Source organism: Convolutriloba macropyga, chromosome 5, assembly GCF_964194025.1.
Source record: "Convolutriloba macropyga chromosome 5, txConMacr16.3, whole genome shotgun sequence".
NCBI classification, from domain to species: domain Eukaryota; kingdom Metazoa; phylum Xenacoelomorpha; order Acoela; family Convolutidae; genus Convolutriloba; species Convolutriloba macropyga.
Window position 1 is genome coordinate 26,163,238 of NC_134472.1, and position 19,882 is coordinate 26,183,119.

General features: G+C 32.9%; 1 protein-coding gene across 4 annotated transcripts in view; it reads left to right on the forward strand.

Annotated features, from left to right (window-relative positions):
- Window positions 1-19,882, forward strand: part of LOC142339265 (muscarinic acetylcholine receptor M4-like) — an 88,971-nt gene that overhangs the window by 56,162 nt on the left and 12,927 nt on the right. For all 4 annotated transcript variants that reach the window (XM_075389155.1, XM_075389152.1, XM_075389153.1 and 1 more), the window contains exon 3: window positions 247-1,170. In XM_075389155.1, coding sequence (XP_075245270.1) covers window positions 247-1,170 — 924 coding nt within the window. The remainder of the gene's footprint in view (window positions 1-246; window positions 1,171-19,882) is intronic.

The window sequence follows — 19,882 nt, forward strand, 5'->3', positions numbered from 1 at the left end:
TTCTCTAAAAATAGGTCTCAGTTCTCAAATCGAAAACTTAAGAAATTGAAAATAGGTCTACGAAAGTACTTAATTTAATGAGCTAAACTCAACTGAATGAAAAGCTAACTTGTTGCCAAAAAAATTTTGTATTTTTGCCGTTTTCTATTGTAACGGTTGTTGAAAATCTTAAATGCACATTATGGGGTATGGTAATATGATGCGTTGTTTAACCGATTGAAGCTGATAAAATCTTGTTACATTTAGGTCTGTTCTCAATGTCAATATACGTATTCCGTTTGATAGTGTCAACTCCCCCGCTCGATTTAGCCCCGGTGAACCCGACATTATGTTACAGCTATCTAACACTGGATCACTTACTAACACATGTCTCAATATTCAACATCATTGCCATCGGAATCGACCGCTTCCTGTCGATCGAAGACCCGATGCGTTACCGTGCTAAAAGAACCAGTATCAAGGTCAAAAAGGTCATAGTTTACGTCTGGCTAGGTTGTCTGATATTCTGGTTTGCTGTAGTATTCGTCTGGCCTGGTGTGGTTAAGGGATTTACGTATGAACAGGATTACTGTACTCCATTTTACGAAACCACACCTTTTGGATCAATTTTGGCAGCTTTGGTCTACTTTTGGATTCCGACCCCGATCTTGTTTGGGCTTTATGTTAAACTGTATCAGACTTCGGCACGAATGAAGCAAAGCATGCAAGCAAATGTGGTCATAGCCCAGCCCAAAATTCAAGTTAATCACGAACGACGCCCGACTTTATCCTCGGTCAACCTAAGTTCCGAAACGAAAACAGGTCCGAATGTTGTCGCCAAAACAGCAGCCGCGGCCGCTGTAGAGTTGTCAGGAGCCACAATTTTTGTCATAGCGAACGAGAGAGCAGAAGACAATATCAAGTCAGTCTTCGGGAATGAGTTAAATTGTAGTGCAATGCAGGGTCGACTTAATCTAAGTAGCCCAGTGGCCATCAGACGGGCTCCCCTGTCTCCGCTGCAGAAGCGTGTGCATAAGAAGCTGAGTTGTAACGGGTGCTCTGGTGAACGGAAAGCGTCTAATTCGTCAAGTGCAACTTCAACGAGGAAAATTTCTTCGATGATTGACACAGTTGCGTCTATGGCCGAGGCGCAGAACAAAAAAGCGTTCAAGGCATTCACGTTCATTTTAGGTAAGTTCAACATTATTGGGCAACCTTAAATCAAATAGCCTCAAAAGCTAGGCTGCCAAAATCTACTTTATAAAACACTTCCACAGTTTAGTAAGGTAGAATTAGGTATCCTCAAAGTCAATTGCGTTTTTAATTGCTCTCAAAGAAAGTCAGGAACAATATATTAGTCCTGCTGGTCTTTCGTTATGCGATTTTTCGTACCACCGACTTTTCGTCTGATAGTTTTTTGTCTGACCATTTAAATTTTCGTCGTCAACAATGGGATAAATAGGTAAAGCCCGGAGGGCATTAAAGGGCTGAGCAGAACTCTTAGAGCCCTAAACCTTAATAGAATGTTAGAATATGATTCACGGAAATTGTTGAGGAGGCATGATTTGATGGTGTGAAGGGTTCTTAGAGTTTGACCCCCACAACCGCCTCACTACACACACTCCATCCCTTTTGGTTCGAACCCCCCACCCACTCTCCTCACCCCCCCCCCCCTCTATTCCACTCATCCCCAACCGTACCAACTTACAACTCATTTAAGTTTAAACTAGCCTCACAAGCAGCAACAGCAGCTTGATACCGATGAAGGCAACAGCTTGCATATCGTTTGAGAACAATTCACGAAACGTCAGTCGGTTGTGTTTTAATGTGACAGATATCACGTATAGTGCGAAACGTTGAAAATATGAAAGTCATTGTATGTCATATCCGTACCGTACTTCAATGTAGGCTGAACTTCCCGAGTGGAAAAGAAAAGTTAATCTTGTAAGATCTGGCAAACTTGAAAGATTCTTACAAGATGTTGTTAAATTTAACAAATTTTTTTTATAAGTTTCTTACAAGATCTAAAACGGTTAACTTTTCATACAAGACTCTCACAAAATTCTTACATGCTCAACCTGTTTTACATTATTATTACAAGATTTTTTTCTTACAAGATTCTGAGAAGATTAATTGTTTTTGACAAGATTTTACAAAACACTGTTTTGAATACAGACCCTAGGATAACCAAAATTTACCTATCCTACAGAAAAGGAACACAATTATCGTTTTTAAATGAGCAAAAACGTCTCTTATAGCGAGAAAACCTTTGTCGACAACTTTAAGAAATGAAGTCAAAGAAAAAAAGCATCTTAAGGAAACCAAAGACATCGTATTATCAATCTATAGCAACAAGAAAACCAGAGAAGGTCCTTAGCGCTTCTGCATTTTTCTTTCATTCTTGTCAACCTTTTTTGATTTTTTCATAAGTTTTTTCCTCGTACTCGAATGTTTTTTCCTTTTCATCATTGAGGTGCAAATACTTAACCGAAGAAAAAAAAATTGAGCAAAAGGGAAGAGAAAGAGACATACAATGCACAAACATGCACGGATGCCCCCTCCACAAGCAACCACGAGAAGCCAAGGAACAAAATGGTAAGAGCAAAACCTAGCAAAGCAACGCCTAAGGCCTGCGGTGAATACCTGTGGGGTGGGAGAAAGCAAAAGCAAAAAATTTAAAGCCAAGTTGGCTCAAGCAAACATGGGACATTGTCAAGCCCCTACTATGCAACTTGTTAAGCCACTGGGAGCATAACAGAAAAGAAAAGAAAATGGATTGATTCTGGGTTTTGAAGCAGATAAGAAAACAAAGTTCTAGTTAAATTAAATGAGATTCAAAAAAAATTGCCATTGTTAAATCTAGATCCTTTGTGACATATGACTTTTTTTGCAGCTCACAAAATTTTAATTGTAAACTGGATTTTAATGCCAAATTAACTGCTTCGCTTTTAGACTACGATTTTATCAAACTATTTTATCGCCGCTATTACTGCATAACCCTTGGCGATAAAAGCGTAGTAATTTGTAGTCTAATAACGACAACAATGGTTCAAGTTATGCAACTGTTGTAATCGTAACCAATGAATACGGCCGGTGCGGCGCTTTTTGGCATCCGAGTCCCCCCACACTCATCTCTTCCTGGCAATTTCCTACCTTCAATTTTTGACTTTGATTATTTTTTGTTTTGTGTCTAATTCTTTGTTCTGATACATAAATTTGTACTGACTGTCTAACTATGCACAATTCGGTTGAGCTCTCATTGATTGTTCTTTTGCTACCAAAAAAGTGTACCATTCAACTCTTACATCCTAGTCTCTTGAAACAGTTATTATAGTCGCATCTTTATAATTTCGGATATCTTTTGTACCATCTGGGCCACCTGCTCTTTGCTATAGTTTTGATTCAAGTTCCCAAATTATGCTTCAAAATAGCAATCGCCAAGCGAGAAAACGAAGTAAAATATGTTACACTCGAAAATCTAGATTTTTACATTTGGAGTTCAGTAGGGAGGCGCATTTTTCAGCAGGTTACTTCGGCATCATTAAGCAATGATGTATTTAAAAATGGTTCTGACATCTTTTCATTTCGCTATAGTGTATTATAAAACAGCTGTAGTGCATCAAACTCGATAATAGCTGAAAATTTATCAATAATTTTTTTTAGCTGATAACAAATCGGCTCTGCATTAATACGAGTTGATCGTAATTTCTTACCCTGATAAAAAGACAACTAAATGAGATTATTTTCAATGTTTAATCCTGAAAGGTTTACGTATAGTATACATGACTCTGCTTGAAGTCACTGAGAACTCCTCAAATTTATGGCCAGCGTGGTTCCAGATGTCTAGCCAGAATTTTCGAAGTGTTACTGTGTATTTCTTGTGCAGAAAAGTTTTTGAGGATATTGATATAAAAAACTGCATGGTATGCTGGAAAAAGGAGAAAAATTTGATTTACAACCACTCATGTTCTTTGAGGATGTGGAAACTGTAAATCAGTTAGTAAAACTGTAAATGACTTGTTTACTTCGCCCAAGCAAATTTATCATGTTAGTAAACATATTTTTCGGCAGAGAACGAGTTGTTTTCACCATTAGTAAGACAAATCTTTTCCGTTAGTGGTGTCTTTTTTTGATGAAGTGACATTATGGATGCGGCTAACAAAAACCAAATAATCACAATGCAAAGATAACCCATGATGAACAAATGTTTCATTTTGTCAAATGTGTTTGGTCTCTTTGGTCAAATAGTTTCCGAATATTGAATTGCGTGTTTATTCTGTGAGCTGGTTGATTATTACGGCATTGGTTTTTATTTGTAATCTTTTATAATAGAATCCTATTTCGAGATTTTATTTCATGCGTGACACACCTCAGAGAAAGTGTATGTTAAAAACTTTTATTCGATTTTTTTGTAATTTTGGTAATCTGCTTATGCTAATATTAATCACAGACTTCTAAGACGCCGCCAAAGACCAAATACGGGAAAAATAAAAACTACAAATGCTTGTCTTTAGAACGGTAATTCTGTGTTTTTTAAGAAAGCTCTGTGGCGGTTTATGTCTTTCCTTTTAACTGTTATAACTGACAGCACATGCATAAGTTGCATTAATTTGATAACAACCTGGCAATCATAGGTTTGAATTTTTTTCCCGAGCTTTAATCGCATCCATTAATATGAAATAAAACGGTAAGCAGATATGACTTATCTTCCATTCAAAAAACACTTTATATAGAATTTGAACAGTTATTTACCAAAGATGTTTTCGATAAGCACTCAGAGAAATTAAACGATGCTGAAACAGTTATTTCAGCAAGAAATAAAAAACAAGCGTGCTTTGAAGCGGGCTATTTTTGTTTATCTTAAAAATTCAAAACCATTTGGCTAATAAGTATTAAAAATTTATGCAGAATATAACCACAGTACCAAGATGTTACACGGAAAAATTGCACTGAGAAACAAAAAACAGTTGATAAATTATCATTGCAGCCATTTAGAAACATCAATTTTGATATCAACATTTAAAACATTTAGAGAAAAAAACATTTCAAACATTTTTAAGAAAATACTTTTTGAAGCATTTTTTCAAACATTTCAATGAAAAATCAGATAGTTAACTGAAATTTTTTAATTACATTCAATTGACTTAAGGATGAAGATATGAAGATGTGAGTTCGCTTGTTCAAAGACGTCAATTGAAAGAGAATATACAGTGTATGCTCAAATTTAATTGAGAAACATTTGAATGTTTAGAAAAATGATTGATCTTGTCGTATTTTACGTTATATTATTTTCAGCTTCTGATGGAGACCACAAATAACAAGTGTGCAGTTCCTATTGAAAAAGCTTCATTATAAGCTTTTATTCAGTTCTGTAACTGCGTTTATTTTGATGATGCATTTAGTTCCAGATTCAGTTTTGTTAGATTGCTTTTTCATTATGTCCCCCATTGTACTCAGGAATCCCACTTTGCAACTATTTGCAACTAAACTTAATTTTGATCAATGAGTGAGAGACATATGTCCGCATTCAACTAAATTTCATTGGCTGTCATTTTTTAGCATAAAAAGGTGAAAAGGGGTTTTCCTATGCAAATGCTGCAGCTCATTTTTGCGATTGAGGAAAATTTTAAATTGTGGCAGGACTTTGATGAGATGTTTTAAATGGCAAATTGATTCTGCAAGTGGAATTACTTTGATAGTGTCCAACCAGTTAATTTTCGGCTTCAACCAGCTTATCGTTTTGACTAACTCTACAGTGAAGCTCAACAATTTTAAGTGTGGATTTATAAACTCAAATTTGTGGGTTTGAAGTGCCAAAAGTTGCTTATGTATCCATCTTTTTTTGTTAATTTCCATCAACATGTACATTTTGGAATGAACAAACAAAATTTTATATTTTTTATATTTCGAGTCTATCTACTCTTCCTTTTACTGCTTGAGACGCTTCTTTTTGTCTGTAAAAATTATTTCGATTCGATTGTTGAAAACAGCAAGGCTTTACTTTTCGTTTTAACTGAAGATAATGATTTTCTCAAATATCATTTGTTCAACATTTTGCTTCTTCATGACTTTCAACTTTCCTAGTGTTGACTTGAAACGAATTGTTTGTCTTTTTTTAAAAAAAACTGCTTATAATTTTGTTCAAAAACAATTTTTAGTACCAAAATGATCCTTTTCAAAAAAACTATTTGAATTTTTAAAATAAAAACTACATGGAATTAATTACTAGAGGAATTATCATTTGATGTGTTTCGATAGCGTATATGAACAAATTATTATCGTTTTCTATCTTCAAATTGTTAATTCCAAACGTTAAATGTACGAAAAACGTCTGTCGAACCACTGCAGTCGACCTCACTAGCGAGCTCAGGTGTTTTTAGTATTTTGCAAAAATAGTGTGCTAAATATCTAAGGTTTCTTATTATCTGGAAGCAAACAACTACAAAGTTTTTTTTCGCGGAAGTGACTTCAAAAAACTTTATCATAAAATGTTTTGTAAACAAAACTTTTTCCTGAAAATATACCTGTTTTTTGTTTACCATAGAGGGTTCACTAGTCTAGACTTTGATCTATTGTGCTAGAACAAAAAATGGCATGAGTAGACCATGCTGGACTCAACGGAACTATGGAAAAAGGTTTGCTGAGTCTAGTAATCACATGTAGTAATGCTTGACGCAAAATGTTACGCTGGAGTTTTGCTCGACCAAAATTGGGTGCTGGACTTTTCTTCGACCAAAATTATTGGGGAGTAAATTTGAGCAAAAGTCAAATCAAAAGTTGAGCAAAAGTCAAATCAAAAGTGAAAAAATAATTTATCACGGGTCTTTTTTCCTCAATTTAATGAATTACGAAATTTAGGTCGAGCTATTGTCAAATCATGTGTAGAGGAAAAATCTTTTGATGAGTTTGTATTTTAGACTAAAAAATTTAGTCCGCCAATTTATTGTTCACTATTTCTAATAAGATAGTCAGCATGTATTTTCTGTCATCATCTCTAACTATGATGAACCATCAATCCATTAAAAATATGATTGTTTTTAAAAAGTAATATCTGCTTTATCTTAAGAAATGCAAACATTCTTGCTACTTTTGGCAGTTTCGCAACTGTATTTTAAGTCGGAATGCAGTTGTGCAATACTGTTTAGTCTTGCTTCGTTGTTGCTTCAGTAACTGCAGCAGCAAAAGAAAGTACTGCAGCAGAAAAGAAAGTACTTCAGCAGCAAAAGTCGACATACTAAAAGACAGTTCTTGATCTAAAAAGTCCTGTAAGAAAACAATTTCTCGACCCATGAAAAGACCATGCTCGATATTAAATTCTCTTTTGCTTGACCTTAACCTAGAAACTCAACTGTGCAATTTTGGTCAATATTGACCTCCCACCAGCAGACTATTTGGGTCTTTCCATAAGTTTAGGTTTGGACTAGGGTTAGTCTTATTTGTCCAAAGCTATTTTTCAGTAGCAGTTGATCATTTTTTGCTCTATATGCGCTAAAATTCAATTTATTGATGCGCAATTTTGATTTTTAACTCTTCTCCTCAACCTACTTTCTGTTTATTTGTTTGTTTATGGTTCTATTTCAAGTACAGTCAATTCACTGTAGAGGAAGTAAACTTGACTCCGCTGGTCTGAGCAATTTAAAACTGGTCGTAAATAGAGGGCGCCTTCTACTACACAATTTGTATACACCGGAACAATTCATGCCATTGGCCAAATTGATCGCCAGCGTCTGCAAGGCGGCTGTTTTTGTTCATTCATCATTGAACAGGCGTACCAAAAAGTCTACATTAATTCAAAATGTTTCAAGGGAATTTGATTTGGTAACTTTTCACGTGTAAGTGAAGTTCCATAAATTCCAGCAAAATATATTATGCAGTTTTTTTCATATTATTTTTGGGTTACTTTACTATTCGATTTCACGTCTTATAAGCAAACAAACACTGAAATAATCGATTATCTTTTTCAAACGAAGTTTTTACGATAAGTCGTATTATTTCCGAACCTAACCCTCAATTAGCACATTTTTCTTGCCAGCTTGCAATTAAAGTTTTTTTCATTGGTATTGATTTTTTGTGACTTAGCATGAACAATATTTGACCAGTTGTTTTCAAAAACAAACAACCAAGATGGCAAAAGTAGGTGGAACTTCGACTAATTTTTGGTCAAATAAGTTTACAATTGTTTCAGAATTGTTTTAACCTGACAATTGAATAGATCAAAAGTAGCAAGAGCACCGCCTTTTAATGCTTTTTGTTTTCCACTGATCCATAATTTTCTGTCAGCTAACTTTGTTCATGCCGCGATTGTTTATTTTTCATTTTGATCCAAAACATTTCAATTGATTTCTTTCAATTTTTCATATTGTCTGAATTTTGGTTCCATTTGTCTCCGGTTTTTCCTTATTTGGCCCCAAGTAGGACTATTGAAATCAATTCCATCCCAGCTCCAGGTTAAGAGGGAAGCGAATGGGGGGAGGTAGTTTGTTGTAAGCTGTGGCTTGCAAATTGGGAAATAGGGGGGGGGGGGGTAAATGGGACGGGGAGGCGCTTGAATTTGAGAAGACACATTTGCTCATACCATAAATTAATGATGGACACTACTGTGCACACTACCTGGCCAGTGATGCATACAGGAAAAGAACAAGGAATGGGAACCGACTGTACAGTGGACACGTTAATATGCAGGGTTAATAAATAAATCAACCTGAAGTAAACATCCCATTCTGTACGTTATCAGTTGCCTCATATGAAAGATTTACGACTATACGCAACCAAAACAAAAATCTGCCTCGAATTGAGGACAGAGAGAAGATATACATATTCTTACCATTTTTGGATGTTTGTGCATTTATATATCTGTAATGCAAGGTTAAATGTACATTAAAACCATACAAAAGCAAATTCTAGAATTCTGGATTAGATTTTTATGCTGTAAGTTTTACAGAGCATTGCTGAATGATGTCCTCAAAGGTAGATTGTATAAGCTAATTGGAATATAATTGTGAAAATTAATCAGTAGTCGTACAAGATTAATTAAAACCTCAAATAGTCCAGACAGATCCGCTCATTTCTTCCCACATATGAACATAATCTGTTATATAATATAGTTTTTGTAGATGAAAAATGTATTTGATGGTGTCACCCGCTTTAAAGGGCCGCGAAACGATGTTGAGCGAAGCCCTTATAGGCGACAAAGGGCATCATTTTCTTAATCGAAATTGGTTCCGATTTTTCTCGATTCCGATCTTCAGAGGATTGCAGTAAAAGCATAGAGAGTAGCGGATATGATAAGAAGCAATTGTAGTAATTTTGAAACCCCAACTTCCCTGCGTAAAAAATGTTTTCGCAGGAATGGATTTGCAAGCCATTTGTTTCAGAATATCTCAAAATACAAAAGTCGGAAATCATTTTTTTAAAAATGGACACAGACGTTTGAAAAATACATTTTTGGAGGAGAAAAACTAAAGGGGGTCACTGTATTTGTGTAGGACCAAAACCCATGTAATTGAGAAATTATTCAATTTTAACCCTCAAAGATTGATTAGATCCGCTCTTTGAAAGAGACGGCCATCTAATTGCAGAAGCAATTATTTTAAATTACTCGGTAATATGAAGATTGCAGACGATTTTTGTTAGAAAAAAAAGTTTTTTTTTCCAAAAACAACAACCAGCATTTCATCAGCCAGGATGAGAAAAATTAGTAGCCATATAGTAGTTAAATAGAATCAAAATTTTGCTCGAATTATACTACATTTTTCACCACTTACGCGTACTTGAGACCTTTTTAGACAAGGAGGCTCGCTAATGTGCGTTCGCACATGATGTTCCGACCCGAGTTCATCTAAATTTTTGACTTAATTCTCAACCAAATGAATGAGATGAGATAACAATAATAGATGTTTGAGTTTAAAACAATCGTTAGAGAACTTAACTACTAATTGGAAACATAATGCCATGCCTGATTACATCGCCACTGATATCTGTCATTAAAAAGACTACAAAACAAAAAAACAAACAAAAAAATTTAAAAAAAAACAAAAATTTTATGGCAAAACTGGAAATTTAAAGTTAAAAGCAACTAGTAACAACGTCAAAATGCAGTCAATGAATATGAAACCTGTGAGCAAATTACGGCTACCTAAAAACAAAAACAGGCCAAAACAGCAAATTCAAATAAACAATTGAGTGAGAAAAGTGTCGAAGGCATTAAAAAATAAACTTTTCAGTAAAAACTTTCCTATTTTAAATTAATTTTTAAATAGCATTGGGATTTTTCTTTTTTATCAAAATAATTTTAAAAAATCAACAAATATGAACAAATACATAACCACGAAATTTATGAGAAAACTAGTAGTATCAACGCTATTAAATTCAATAGTTTTCAACGAAAGCCGGTAAATACGCTAAATTATGCCTCAATGCGACCAAAAAATTCTTTGTCATTCATAATTCATTAATAAGACCTCACAACAATTTTGTGACTATGAAAAGAACAACAAAGACAGGCAAAAACCAAAAATTCAGTAGAAAAGTGCCGGAAAAAGTATCGAAGCAAATTAAATCATAAGCTCTTCTCTGAAAATTTCATCTATGATCCGTTGAACGTCTTCCCTAAACCAATGGGAATTATCAGTAAACAACTAATGTGATAAGATTTCAAAGGGATCCAAAAATAAGAAAAAGTACGCAAAAAATAAAAAAAAAATGAAAACTGGTTGCATTGAAGTTTTAAAACTTATAGCTAGAAAAAAACCGCTAAGCAGATTAGTTTTGGTTGCAATAGAAAAGAAAGGGATCCTGTAGAAACCGAGACTGACCAACAGTTCACAAAAAAATAAGACTGATTAGTTTTCAAAAAAAAATTCGAAAAATTAGGTTTTAAGTCTTAACCGCCATTAAACTCATAAGCTTTCAACGGAGGTCAATAACTACGCTATAATATAACCCAATAGGAGGCAAAGGATGTTTGTCATGCATAGATAATCAATAAGACAGCACAGTAATTCTTATCACAGTGAAAACAATAACAAAAACAGGCCGAAATCAAAAGATCAGTTGAAAAATGCAAGAAGAGAATGTCGAATCTAAATAAACCGTAAGCTTTTTCATGAAAACTTTATCTGTGATCCATTGAAAGTATTTTTTAACCCAATGGTAGCTATCAATATTTGGATAATGTAAAAAGAATCTATTTAAAAACAAGAAAAATTTAAAAACAAGTTGAAATCTTGCGTCATTGAAGTCATATAACCATTAGTTAGAAGATAAAATCGCTAACCAGATTATTTTAGCTGCTTTTGAAAAGAATTGGGTCCTCTCAATACGGAGACTGACTAACAGTTCGCGAAAAAGTTTTAAGATTGGTTAATGCTTGACAAAAAATTTTTCGCTAAATTATTGTTAAAGTCTTAACAGCTATTAATTTCAAACGCTCTTAAGGGAAGTCAATAAATACGCTATAAAATGACCCGAGGGGGAACAAGGATGTTTTTCGTGAATAGGTAATCAATAAGACATCAAAAATATGTCTTCTGACTTTTATGAAAACAACAACAAAAAGGGGCAAAAAATTATTTTTAAAGTTTTAACAGCCATTAGCTGTCTAATCAAAGCACTAGATATGTTCACTTAAGTCTCGTTCATTACGGAATATATTGCACGGTTAGTCATTGAGTGCGTGCCCTAGGACTCCGAAAAATTAGTAAAACCTCATAAAGAATTTCGAAAATTCATTTAAAATTACGATAACTCAGAGGCGAAGCCAAAAGAACATGTGTAATTCCTTGAAAACAAAATTTTTTGGTCATTGGCTGCATTTGACTGTAAAAGAGGTTCGTCAATAACCTCGATCTGAAAATTGACAAGTCTCTAGGTGACTTAAAAAAACTAAAAAAGTGGAAATTTTCTAATAGTTCTCAAATTAGAATTCGAATTTTTTTGATAATGAACTTCCCTATGAGACCAGAACTAGTCTTTTTTATCGTCTTAAGTCTTTTAGGAACATAAAATTTCTTCTTTTTGTGGCATGAAATTTAATTTTGAAAAACTATTCGGATAGAGAATTTCTTAATTTGAAGAAAAATTACACTAAAACTGATTAAAATTATGCCAAATATCCCACGTTCACGCAAAACTTCACTCCTCGATATCTCTTAGAAAAAAACGAAATCCAGAAAAATATAATTTTGATTTCTACGCTGGAGCAGTTTTTTAATGATACCACTCACATTTCTTTACGATGAATATATCGATTGGCCAAAATTGTCTGAACAAAAAACATGCATTTGAGTATATAGTTCCTCCCCCCACAAGTGGAGTCGGAACAAATATCTAAAAATCCAACAGCCGGTTTAAAAGTTATTGCTTCCTCATTTAAAACGATCTTCCAAAATATAAAATATAAATATAAAACGATCTTCCAAAACAAAGTATAAAGCAGAAGACTAATATTTTTTTTCCTTCATCTGATATCTTTTCTAAATATCACTAGAAGCTAAAGAAGGCAATGACAGCTCGCCAAAGCAGATCAAAGCAATTCAAATTCCAAAAATTTTTACTAACAAAAACTTGAGACAAGATGATATTTCTTTCTATTATTTGCTTTTTTTTACATACGAAAAAATGCAAAATAAGCAACTTTGTTGCTGTTCCTGTAACACAGTTGGATCTTATACGCTCATTGTTCAAAAACTTATCAGCGCCTCGAAGTTAAGAATTTTGGTAACAGCAGGTTTTTATTTTTCAGCTTTATTTTAAATTTTCTCCTTTTTGTAAAAGCTTAAATTTTCTTCTTTTGGTTTCTATATATCTATGGAAACTGTTTACTTTAGTTATTAAAATATAGTTTATCGCTGTTCATAAAATAAAAATTGAAAAAAAAAATTAAAGTTTTGTTACAGCAATTGATTGGTGTTAATAAAAATCTTTAGTCTCCTGTTCATCATTATTTTATAAAAAATGATTATAATTCTCTCTTTTTAGCATCCTTTTTCTTCCTTTATTTACTGAGAGCCTAAGCAAAATATATATTTTTTAAACATTCTGCAACAACTTTTTCCTACGCTTTGATAAATAATGATTTCATTGCAAAAAACTTCAGTTGTTAACTTAATATAACTAGTAAAATGTTATCAAAAGTTTTATAGTGATGTAAAGGTATTTGTCGCGAAATAGGTTTGATTGAGAGTAAAGAATTTTATAAATATTTAATTTGTTTTATTTCACCCCATGTCATTTTCCAAATGTAATCCCACCCAGTAAAACAAAAATGTCCATAATACGCAACTGTACTATCAATTTTCTCTAACTGTTTATCTATTGCTGTGGAGCTGTTGAACAAGAGTTTCATCGTCTCAGAGCTCATGAACGGCTTTGTCGGCAGATTCTGGCAAAGAACTGTTGTTCCGACCCTCTTGAGGGGGGAGGAACTATATACTCAAATGGGTTTTTTTTGTTCAGTCAATTTTGGCCGATCGCTATATTCACCGTAGAGAGTTGAGACTGGTATCATTAGAAAGCTTGTCCAGCGTAGCATATGGAATTAAAAAGATTTTTTTTATTTTCGTTTTTTACAGGGAGTTATCGAGGTTTAAACTTTTGAGAAAATAGAGTGAATTCCGTTGATTTTATTCACATTTTCCGGAATTTTCGCCAATTTTCGATTACAATTTTGCCAATATTTAAAAAAATGTTTTTTGATTTTATTGCCAAAGACAAAAAAAATATTCTTGGCTATTTCTTTTTTTTTGTCAAAAATTCTGGCTAAATGTTACAAAATTCAGAGTTCTTCATCAAAAATAGCACGAAATAAGTTTCTTTAGTCCACTTGGATTAAGCATGCAGGAAGTACACACCCAAACACCACCAACACATTCTTTGTAGACTCAAAAGGGGGTCATTTCTACTTCACCTTCGGTTTGGAGTGCCCGTAATTAAAACTTTGCCGTTTTTTGCTAATTTTACTCGTTGATTATCAAAAACGCGGCATTTATTTATGATTTTCTAACTAACAAATTATCTATCTCTATAACACTTGAAAAATTAGGTGTTCTTAATTGACAAACAGCATTAGCAGGGCTAGTTTTGGACCAATCGTGGACTGTAACAATCCAAAAATAATTCGGATGTTAATCAGTCGGTCTTTTTATTAAAAAAAATTGATCTTTTTTATATTATTTAAATAAAAGAAAATTTAAAATCAAAGCTCACTATTGATAGGTCCATTTGACTTCCTAATTAGCTCCAAAATAGTTTGTCTAGTTTATTACTTGACAGCTTATGGTCGTTTTGACTTTAAAAAAAATTTGGTTTTTTAATAAATAATGGCTTATTGAACTTTGCCTCCATTTTTCACCTAATTTGGTCATTTTGTAGATTAGTGTCAGCAATGAAAGAATGCTTCCTTTTTCTACTGAATATAAATCCAATCATTATTGCGGTTTTACGCCTTAAGTTATGGTTTTCTTGCTTTGATACTACTGATTTAAAATTTTATTTTATTTTTAGTTATTTGCCCATTTTTCACATTTTCTAAAATTGACAAATTATCACATTATTGACAATTCATATATCGAATTTCGTTGAGAGTGCTCTGTAATTAAAACTTTGCCGTTTTTTGCTAACTTTACTCGTTGATTATCAAAAACGCGGCAATTTTTTTGATTTTTTAACTAACAAATTATCTATCTCTATAACACTTGAAAAATTAGGTGTTCTTAATTGACAAACAGCATTAGCAGGGCTAGTTTTGGACCAATTGTGGACTGTAACAATCCAAAAATAATTCGGATGTTAATCAGTCGATCTTTTTATTAAAAAAAAATTTGATCTTTTTTATATTATTTAAATAAAAGAAAATTTAAAATCAAAGCTTACTATTGATAGGTCCATTTGACTGCCTAATTATATCCAAAATAGTTTTTCTAGTTTATTACTTGACCGCTTATGGTCGTTTTGACTTTTAAAAAAATTTGGTTTTTTAATAAATAAAGGCTTATTGATCTTTGCCTCCATTTTTCACTTAATTTGGTCAATTTGTAGATTAGTGACAGCAATGAAAGCATGTTTTTTTTCTATTGAATATAAATCCAATCATTATTGCGGTTTTACGCCTTAAGTTATGGTTTTCTTGCTTTGATACTACTAGATTTTAAATTTTATTTTATTCTTAGTTATTTGCCCATTTTTCACATTCTCTAAAATTGACACATTATCACGTTATTGACAATTCATATATCGAATTTCGTTGGGAGTGCTCTATCTAGTTGATTACTTGAAAGCTTATGTTCGTTTTGAGTTTTAAAAGTATTTGATTTTCAAATAAATAATGACTCATTGAACTTTTGCCTCTATTTTTGTCTTTCGTTGGTCAACTTGTAGCTTGATAGTCCGCAATGAAAGAATGCTTCTTCTTTCTATTGAAATCAAATTCAATCTTTATTGCGGTTTTACGCCTCAAGTTATGACTACTGGCTTTGATACAACTAGATTTCAAACTTTCTTAATTTTTAGTTTTTTTTCCCATTTTTCACATTTTCTAGTTTTGTCACATTATCACGTTATCGACAGTTCATATATTACATTGTTGGCGTTCAAAATAGAGCACAATTGATAATATTCTGATCCTTAAAGATGTAGATTTTGGTTTTAACGGCTTCGACATTACTATCTTGAAGAATTTCAAATATTTTTTTTTACTTTGTCTTTAAGTCGTACAATAATACGATTAATGTTATTTTCCGGTACAATAACGCGGTTTCATTGCTATTCATGAAAAAATAGATGAGCAGCTATTTGGATAGTAGTAGATAACTGATGGCTTTCATGACTCTGAAAACAGTTGTTTTCCAAAAAAAACACGTTTTTACTTCGAAAGTTTTGTTCATTTCTTTTTCTGTTTGTTAACTAGTCTCGTTAAATACATGCCAAATATGACATTTTTGTTGTCAAGGGAAAGTGTCAAAAAAGATTGGTGTCACAAAATCTAAGGTTTTTTAAAAAATTCGTTCTGACTTTACTGTCTTCGACACGCGTTTTCCACAAAAAAACGTAAAATAATTTTTGATCTAAGTCGTTTTTGACGTTGTTTTTGTAGACGTAAGACATATTCTAGATAATTGCAGGTCTCAAGGGTTTCCTTTGGAAGAATAAACGAACCTATTTAGTTATTCCATTTTGTATTTAGTGGCTTTGATCTCTTTGGAAACAATTTTTTTTCGAAAAAAAAACTAGTATTACCTAATTTTGCCTTTTTTCTTTTTGTCCAATTGTTACCTAGTTTCATTCATTAGAGGTCACATAATCCTTTAGTGGTGTTTGCTGAGGCTGCAATCAAACATATATTGAGGGCCAAAGTAGGGCTTTACGGCTTCGAAAGCGTTTTCTAGCAAGTTTTAACTGATTTTTTGTTTGTTCTCTATTTGTTGATATTTTGTAACCGAATTAGAAATTGAATACCGACAGTTTTCAATTCCCGTATGTAGAAGCATTGTGAATTTTAAACCTATGGGACTTTTTACTTGATTTCCAATTGTTTTCATTGCTTTGAAATTAATTATTTTTTTAAAAAAAAATGAGCGAATTTTTCAACTTGTTTTCAACTGTTTTAACAGCTTTTGTTCTTTATTGTCTAATTGTTACCAAGCATTATTATTGACTGATCCCATATCATCTACAATTTTTTTTGTTTAGTCTCAGTTTCATTTGACACTATTTTGACTGTGATATTAAGTTTTGTTTTTAAAACGGACATAAAGTTTTTGATGTAATTAATGTTTGTTGTTGTTGTTGTTGTTGTTGTTGTTGTTGTTGTTGTTGTTGTTGTTGTTGTTGTTGTTGTTGTTGTTGTTGTTGTTGTTGTTGTTGTTGTTGTTGTTGTTGTTGTTGTTGTTATTGTTTAACTTTGCTGTTCGTTTTGAAATGCTTTCTTAATATTGGCATATCTCATCTATCTAATGCATCATTTTTTTTTACTCCACAGAGTTATTTGCTTTTGGAGGCTATCTTTTCGTTCATATACAAATCTTTTTTGAAAATTATTTGAATTTTGGGTTTTTCTATCTGTTCCTCGTTTGGTAGAGAATTATGCCGAAATTTTGGATGAGCGGGGTCGGAACCTTATGTGCGATCGCACTTTACCGAGCCTCCTTGTTATCTTATAAGTTCTTGCAAATTTCATTTAAAAAAGATCTTACAAGATCAATGCCTGTCTTGTATGATTCTCGCAAGTTTGTTCTAGATGAGCTGCGCTCTCATTGGTTCTCTTTTGTGCGGGTTAATTTTCATTTTGTGAAATGAAAACTATAAAATGATTGTGCGTACTTGAAAGATGAATATGCAACTATTTATTTGAAAAAAGACATGTTCATACCCGTCATGTTGTTATAAGATGCCTTGTAAAACACTTTTAAGACAAAGATTTTTTAAAAAAAGTTTTGATAGACGAATGTTTTTTTTGTAAGAACATTTAAGACGAATGTTCATCTTGTAAAAAATTTTGCAAAGTCAATGCTTATCTGGGGGAATTTTTAAGACACGCATCCTCTTATTATGTTTTGACAGAATTTTACAAAATCTTTCGAGATGACCGTCCCCTGTTTACTCGGATGACTAAATTTCCCGGGCCAAACAATTTCCTTCATTAAATTTTAGGTTCTCACTGTATCGCAGAAGCAAAGTTCCTCGAATTTCGTGGGGGCTTCAATATCTGTCAATGTTTTGCCGGCTCTGATTTAGAGAAATTATATAGCTGATAAATATAAAGATGATAAAGAAATCTAACACTCAATAGTAAGCTATCGGCGTTAGATTTCTGACGGTTGTCATACTGCTTATTTTTTTGTTTACTGATCTCGTGGTATTTTCCACTAGCACTCGAATTTGTTGGAATTGCTGTTTAAGGAAAAGGTGTTAATTCTCATATTTGTTCATTATTGCTTTCATGTGGCATTGGAGGTGAAATCTTAACTCTAGAGGAATCAAATTCAGGCTATTTTTCAATACTTATTTTTATATATTTTATGCTTTTGGTGAGACTTTTGGTCATCATTTGAGTTATAGTCTTCAAGATCTTGCATACAAAAAGCAATGTTTTTTTCTACTTATTTAACTTTGTCGTATTTCGTTCATTTTTGTTTGATATGTAGTTTTATTGTGGACTGTTCAGGAAATTATTGGCTTGTAGCATTGAGTAGGTCTTTACGTTATTTTCACAAGGCTATTATGCTGCCTTGTGTATAATAAAAAGAAGTTAGAGCATTGGGTTTTTTGGTAATAGGTATATTTTTTCATGGCGCATACATAGAGTATGACATAAATTTGAAACTCAAACATCCCCACTTGAATTTGACTGCACTAAGCGTCGAATAAACTACAAATTTTAGCGCATACAATATTGAAACTTCATTTTTTATAAAAATCTATTTGGGTTGCACAAAAACGTTGTCTCAGAGTAAAGTGGGCAAAACAGGCAGATTGTAATTCAAATCAATTTTTGAAACATCGTAAAAAAATTATTACCAAAGGAACACCTTAAAATTGAACCATACTTCCACTAAAAGCAGTGGAATCATACCTTTGGCAGTCACTTTTTTTGTGTTTCTCGTAAATTAACACAAAACTATGTTTTTGTAGCACGATATATTTTAAGGACGTTTCGTTTGTTTCAGGATTTAAATCTCGTTGATTTTTTAAATTTGATTCACGTGGGGGATTTACTCGTATACGCTACACCCACCAATCTTTCCAGCAAAATCTTACGTAGGGTTAAGAAATGGTATTGAGTTTGGGTAGTTTTTGAGGAATTAAACCACGGAAATACTCACGGCTCTTTTTAGGCTACTTTTTTCTGCTTTTTGTGTTTTCTGCAAGAAAAGGAAGAAAAGGACACACTCGAGCAAATCGTTAATTGAGTGAGGTCAAAATATGAATTTTAGAATACACAGGAGGTACTTGAGCACTGTAACCTTAAAGAGTGCCTGAAGAGTACCTCGTTCAGAATGTCAATCACATGAAAACACTTACATTCCTTATCGATTTTCATTTCACAAGGTGAATTTTAAGTGTTGAATATATATATATATATATATATATATATATATATATATATATATATATATATATATATATATATATATATATATAGATAGATAGATAGAGAGAGAGAGAGAGAAAGAGAGAATACGGAAGATCTAAGCGATTAATGTTAAGTTAAACATTTGGGTGATGTTTCACCGTATGCAGACCTGCTATATAAAAATCTCTTAGCGATTTGGACAAAATATTTTTGAGAGGTCTCAGTGATCTTCCCTATGGCAGCTTGTGTTAAAATGATTGTCTCATCATATTTCTATCTGCACTTCGACAAGGCACTCAGGTGAAGTTTTTTGTTGCATACAAAATGATTCTTGATCCAGGGCTCACTTTGAAAGGATACCTCTACACAACTCAGGCGCAAAATTGTTGATAAGAGCTCAAACAGTCCCAACGGTACTTTCTACCACCATATATCTAAACAAAATTTTTTGTCTTCGTTATACCAACTGGAGAATTTTCACGAAATCTGAAAACTGTTTAGTGAATTGAAACTTGAAACAGCCTACTTCGAACATACAAACAATTGACAGATTTGATACAAATTTGACATGATTTTGCCAAGAAAACGTCAAGACATGAAAATTCTTTATAAGTTCTGTACCAGAAATTCGAAAAATAAAATCTTAACGAGTTAAACAAGCAAATCCGGAATCAAACTTAGACATGTCAAGTTTAAAGCTCCGAGATTCGAGAAACAAGATCTGGCAAGAATTGATAAGATTAACAAAGACCATGGTAAAAATTTTTCTGGACAATTCGACAAAACGACAAGACAGGAAAAAAATATATTATAGCTTATAGTTCGTGGGAAGTT